This window comes from Daktulosphaira vitifoliae, unplaced genomic scaffold (assembly GCF_025091365.1).
Source record: "Daktulosphaira vitifoliae isolate Bord-2020 unplaced genomic scaffold, ASM2509136v1 Scaffold_5, whole genome shotgun sequence".
Classification (NCBI taxonomy): domain Eukaryota; kingdom Metazoa; phylum Arthropoda; class Insecta; order Hemiptera; family Phylloxeridae; genus Daktulosphaira; species Daktulosphaira vitifoliae.
In genome coordinates, this window is record NW_026099576.1 from 29,058,421 (window position 1) to 29,065,145 (window position 6,725).

The 6,725-nt window shown below is 23.6% G+C and overlaps 2 protein-coding genes across 6 annotated transcripts in view; one reads left to right on the top strand and one right to left on the bottom strand.

Annotated features, from left to right (window-relative positions):
• LOC126908689 (uncharacterized) overlaps nucleotides 1–6,725 on the top strand; it is a 107,484-nt gene that overhangs the window by 70,030 nt on the left and 30,729 nt on the right. The window lies entirely within an intron of this gene.
• On the bottom strand, nucleotides 4,557–6,606 carry LOC126908703 (uncharacterized). Of its 2 annotated transcripts, XM_050691011.1 has the most exons (3): nucleotides 6,295–6,606; nucleotides 6,132–6,213; nucleotides 4,557–5,576 (listed from the first exon to the last, which is right to left on the bottom strand). In XM_050691011.1, the coding sequence occupies exon 3, from the start codon at nucleotides 5,539–5,541 to the stop codon at nucleotides 4,750–4,752; it is 792 nt and encodes a 263-aa protein (XP_050546968.1). In that variant the 5' UTR covers nucleotides 5,542–5,576; nucleotides 6,132–6,213; nucleotides 6,295–6,606; the 3' UTR covers nucleotides 4,557–4,749. The 2 variants fall into 2 exon arrangements, with proteins under 2 accessions (XP_050546968.1, XP_050546967.1); XM_050691010.1 differs by lacking the exon at nucleotides 6,132–6,213 and having other exon boundaries at nucleotides 6,295–6,605.

Below are 6,725 nucleotides of genomic sequence, written 5' to 3' on the forward strand. Positions count from 1 at the left end.
TATCAGTATTGATATAAGTATCGTAGACGTTTAATTTAATAAGGTAGTTTTTTTATTTTTCGAACACGAATACCTACGAGAAAAAATAAATTTTATTGACTTGTCTAACATTATGGTGCAATAAAATTTCTATAAATATTCTATTTATAAATTCTATATCAAATCGAGAAACCACAATTTTTATTTTCATTTTGAAAAAAAAAATTTTTGTTAACAATAAAATTACATTTAAACGGTTTAACGAAACTTTTAAACTAACTATTCAGTAATATTGAATAATAATATTCAGTATTAACATGTTTTTTTTATTGCTAGATCAAAAAGTATTTACGACAAATTGTTGGAATATTTAACCACTTATTAAAATATATCGAAATATTGAGTTGTTTCATAAGTTAATTTATTTCTCAGACGAATTTATTGTGATGTTATTAAACGAATCCTCCCGCTGAGATTATAAGAAATAAATCGTTACAGAAATTATTACTTGGGTAAAACCTTCTGCGTACCCTAAAATTCGCATCATGCTGCGTCCATCACGCTGTGTTTGCGTGAAACTTATACAGTAATATTTTAGAGACTGCCGCCTGAGGGAAACTGTGTGTGAACTACGACCAAAACTTTATTAACAGACTTAAATGGCAGCATAAAGCTCATAAGTGTTTTGTTAATACGTTACACTGCGAAAAGCAATGTTTATGTTTTCAATATTATTTGTGCTACTAGAGTTTATAAATTTATACAAAAAATAATAATAATAATAAGTAATCGTACATTATAACAGTTACTGTTCGATATGTCTAAATTAATTTAATTTTTTTTTGTAATAACATTTTTTCAAATACAATTATTAAATTGTCACAGCGCATTTGTTTTTATAAGTTTCATTTCAAATTCATTAGATAATAGAAATGCGATTAAATTATAATAGTTTACATTGTTATTTGAAATTTTACTGTGTTTTGTTGAAAATGATATAGCAACTCGTCTAGTCATCGAACAATTAAATATTTACTATCTACAAAATAAATAGTTTTTTATTACGAAATAATCTCTAATACTCGCGTAAAAAATCGATAATTTTATCGACTCTTAAATTTTCATACTTAAGTAATATCAAATAAAAAATAAATCTTCTAGAATGAATTTAAGTTTAAAAAAAAACTTAGAAGACTCAGTAAATAAACGGAATTTTGATTGCTCATAGTACATTTAAACAACATAAATTTTAAATTTTGGTAATAAAATCACGCATTACAAATTTACAATAGCTAGAGAATTAAAATTTCAGAAAATTGGAAGGTGTTCAGTAACTGGAACAGCTACCTTAGAGTTGCTCAACGAATAATTAAATAGTAGAGCCTCAGATGGGCCAAAAAAAACGATCCAGTCTGATTAGTCAAAGTACGATCCAATCCTACATAAAATTTTTGAAAACTAATCTGATCCGATCCTAAATATACTATAAACTATATAATTTTATTTCTATAGTATTTTATTTAATTTTCGAGTTGCCATATAAATTTTTTAACACCGTTGAATCCAAAAATATTTTACGAGTGACACGAAATTCATCTGACATGACTGCATTATTTTTAAAACATCATTATCACTAGAAAAAAAACTGGTTTACCCAATTCAATCTAACTTGAATTAGATTAGATTCCTCTTTCTTACTGGCCTTAATTTAATAGTGTCTTCTTTCAAAAAGATTATTCCAACTTCTAAACATCAAACTTCTATCAATAAAATAGTTCAACATATTTCTATCCTATGGTTTTCATCTCAATATTTTAAATGTAGATGTATGAAATTTTTTTTGAAAAACATTTATATGATTTTTTTTTTTATTAAGTTAAATATAATTATTACAGAAACGTGATTTATCGATAAGTATTACGTAAATTCAATTTTAATAAGGTTTTTAACGCGTTTACAACTATCCGTCCTAAAAATCCTACTGGGTAATTGTTTAGTGTATTTGCTGATATTAGTTATACTCAAGTTGCATATTTATGATCATTATTTATAATTTTAAATTTAGTATATCTACTTAAAAAATAAAGAATAGCTAAATGCTTTAATAATCGTTATTATGAATCTTGCTTCGTAGTTATAAAATGCGAACTAAAACACTTAAAAATGAAACAAAATACTATTTATTAATTTATTGACTGAAACTAATGATTAATATATATTTAATTTAAACATTTTAGCGCTACAACTACTTATTTGCATTTACCTCGAATTAGTAGGGCCATTTTTAATACTTAGAGAAAATTAAAAAATATCATTAAAGGTGTTAAGAAATAAAATAATATATATAGAGTGTTCAGTAAATAAGGATACAGGTTTCAATTGTTTTCATTGATTGTAATAATTAACATGTTTTCTTATTTTTTGAAAACTCTGTGTATATATATATATAAGTTATTAAACATTTAAATTATAGACTGGAGATGAGGAGTGGATCCTACTATTTTTATCATTTATCAGTTTCCCGTCGTTCTTTTCGTCCAGCCTTGGTATAAAAATGATAACCTCCTAAGTATTGGTCTATAAGTTGTTATAGACTAGTCATTTTTTTAATTATATCATTTTCTATTTTATAAGTTAACCAAATATCTGCGTTACTACGTAATAAAATAAAGTTTAAGTTTAACCCCTTTATGTTATGAGGAATGATTCTTAAAAGTCATTATTAGCTGTTAAATCAAAATATATATGTAAATTAAATAAATTAAACATTTTTTGTCCAATATTATATTTATTTTGCGAGTAATTGAGTGATTTGTGATAAACAAATCACTGCGTATATATATAAATAATTTGTTTTTGTAATCATTAGAATTTATATTTTAATTACGTTGAAAGATAAAAATTTCATTCAATTCAAATTAAAAATTGTTATTTTAGTTCAATAAAAAATTTGCAAAATATGTTTACAATTACGTTATGAGGTACATCATGCCATCCTACTTATATAATAAATATATAACACAATTAAATAACAATACATTTAAAAATGTATTGCTTAATATACTTAGTGCCTATTGATAAAAATGTTTATACTTCATAAATAAATTGATACTTTATTGTACATAATTTTTTTTTTATATATATAAAATTTTTTTGTTAGATAAAATGTAAATTCTAAAAATAATTAATAAAAATGTGCTAAAATATTATTTTGCATATAAAATGACTTTATTAACCATTAATGTCTAATATCTCATAATTATAATAATTTTGAAATCATTTAAAAATTATTGTTCAAACAATAAATTAAAACTAAAAAAAATAATTTCTATATAGTTAAAACATATTTTTAGTAAATAACTTTTAACTGCTAACTAGAAAAGACTGAAAGAATAATGCGCACATGGTAATACCACGTAGCTCTGTGTCTGATAACTGAACCATAATTAGATATCAATTGTTAAATAAAATTATCGGTTTGCAAACCAAATGAACTGCTAAAATACGTTGTCATCATTATTTTTAGTGCTATAAGGTATAAAAAGATATAAACGATCTGCCAATGAAAAATTTGCTCATCGTTTTTTAAGATGTGACGAATTTTATTTTAACTTTTTTTTTTACTGCGTTAAAGTGTATTATTAGTAATAATATATTAATTTTATAACATTATATTGGTAATTTTGACTAAAAAATTTAGTATTCCAGAGGATGTTGCGATTTCTTTAAATGGAACGCTTTTTAAGCACATTTAGAGGTAGGATGTGTGGGTCCCTTGAGCCCCCCCACTTTAAGCCCTCATTCTGTCTAAATTTATTTATTAATTTCTATTGTAGCGCGTTATATTTACAACAGGTTATATGCGTTTGCATATGTTTTCGACGTCAATTAAGTTCCTGACTATGGCAGCCTATGGAGCCCTCGAAAGGTCACCCCATGAGCTACTTAAGTATATTATTGTGTAATTACAGACATCAGAGTTGTATTGCTTGGATGAAACCTATTATATAACGGATAATAGAGTTAGGTATATTTTAGTGTTTAGTACACGTTTTGGACTATAAACTTTGTTCATATTTATAAAAATAATTTATACTAATATTTAAATAACTTTACAAATATAATTAATGTAGTTTTTTATTATTATTATTATTATTATTTATAACTTGCGAAAACCTAGGCCATTGAGTAGACGTGTTAATGTATTGATGTCAAGTGTTTTTGAAAATAGATTAAAGTATTAAGTGTTAAAAACAAATAATAGATTTTAGTTAAAATTTCACAAGTGTAGTAATAAAAAAATTATATAATTGTTCATAGGTAGACTTACCATTTTTATTTTAAGTTAATTTATTATATAGCTATACATTAACATAACAATCAATGGACAAACGTCATATATTTTAAGAAAACAATGATCAATTTAACCGATAAACAATTCATTTATTTTGCAATCTACAAATGAGACAAATTTAAACAAAAAGATTAATTTATATAACAATATTTACATAAAATGATTATACTTAATTATATAGTTAAATTATTTAATATAAGATTAAATATAAAAACAAATATTTTTTTTTTTAACAATTTCATTGCTATACTTTGAATTTTTTACATGTATTATAATTAGTTTTGTAAAGTTTAATTATTATAGGAATTCGTCAAATTAGCCAAACCAAAGAGAAAGAGATGATTAATAAAAATTAAAAACTAATATAAAATAACTTGAATATTTCTGAAATTTCAATGATTCTACTAAAATTAAAACTAATGACAACAACTACGACTACGTTGGAATGAAGATTTCGATTCGTTTTTGGGCATTTCCTTCACAGACACAATTTTTTGTGTTGTGTTGTAAATGAATCCCAAATAATCAAAATCTCTGAAAAATTTGTCAATAATACTTGTTGTTTCATTACGAAGATCTTGTTCAACTATATTTTTATATCTTTTATTTTTGAAAATTTCTTGAACTCTATCTTTTATTTTTTTTACGAAATCATTATCAGTTTGTACTTTTACAAATCGAAAATAATTTTCCTGAATTTCATCTAATGATTTTTCACATTTTTCCAGATTTATAGGTATGTTTTTTACACTTTTTGAAAATGATGGCAACGACTTAATATCAATCATAACACGTGTTATACTATATTCATCTATAGCTGGTTTATTAACATTATTTTTTTCAAAGTACCACCTAGCCAGTAGCGATAGTGAGCTATTAATGCTATCAAATACGCTTTCAAAATTATCGATTTGCTCAAAAAAAAATGTATAAAAATCCTCCCATAGGATTTTCGTTTTTTCCTGATGATCCAAGACAGCGCTTAAATATAAAACTATGACTTTTAACTTATCAGTAAAAATGCACCTAATTAGAGTATAATAATGCCGAATTTTACATTCCAAATTATTATCATTGACAATTTTACCATTATCGTCTTTTGCAATTATTTTCCCTATTGTGTAAATTTTTCCAAGATCCTTTATACCAGCATCTGGTTGAGTTTTTTCGTAATTTTTCCAATAGGGATTGTTCAATAGGTATTCCATGGCATCTTTGCGCGAAGCTGATATCGGTATTATTGCTAGATTAATTAAAAAAAGTATAATTAATAAATTGAGTGTTTTGCTTACATTTTTATGTAGTAAATATAAAATGTTTTTAACAACTGATTGCATGAACAAAACGTTTTCGCCGACATCAAAAATATTAGCCATAAAATTTATTTTATTCAAACTAAAACCTTGAGAATTCATTTGTTCGTGTAAATACTTTATTAGTAATCTTAGTAAAAAAAATTTTACCAATATATAGTGTTGGGTTAGTACCGTTATTTTTAGTTTATCTGGTGAATGATTTTATTTATTGCAACTATTATTAGTGAAGTTATAATAAAATAAATTAATTAATCATTATCTATACATTTAGCTTCTTATAGAAATGATTTGTTGGTTTAACATATTTAAAATGGAAAATTATTTAGTAAAACGTACTATAAATCACGATTTGTTCTAAAAAGTTTATATGAATAATAAAACTCTTAAAATTTGAAAATATAACTAAAAACTAATTAGCTTTAACAGCTAAAGGAAATTACTTCATAGCTATATATATTTATTTTTATAAAAAATGTAATTACCTACTGTGATTATTCTTCAAACTACAGTAGGTATCGCAACGTAAATATACACAAAAGAATTATCAGTCACGTATCCATTTTACTCAAAATTAAAACAATAATTGTAATTTAAATTGAATATCAAAATGGAAATAAGTGTGATACAATATCATCTTTTACTTACAATATCTCTCTTAATATTTTATTCAGATTTCACGTCTAAAATAAAATTCAGATATTTATTTTTCTATTGCCTGTTTCTATTTTTCCACGGACGCCTATCGAATTGAAGACATTTTCAAAATAATTTAACATCATAAAATGGAAATTTGTCAAATTTGATTTCGTTATTAAAATTACTACAAATTATTTTTAAAAAATTGAATTTTTATCAAATTTTATGTTATGTCAAATATAATTATATTTAAAAAAATATATCTATTAAGCAATGATAAACAATAGTGTAATCACAATATTGTGACAGTCGATCTTCGAAAATTTAATAGACAAACATATTGGTAATTCCATGATACATAAACTAAAAAAGTTAACATAAATAATAAATAATAAAAATAATTTTTTTCTTTATTTATTAATAATTGTTTTTAAATACAC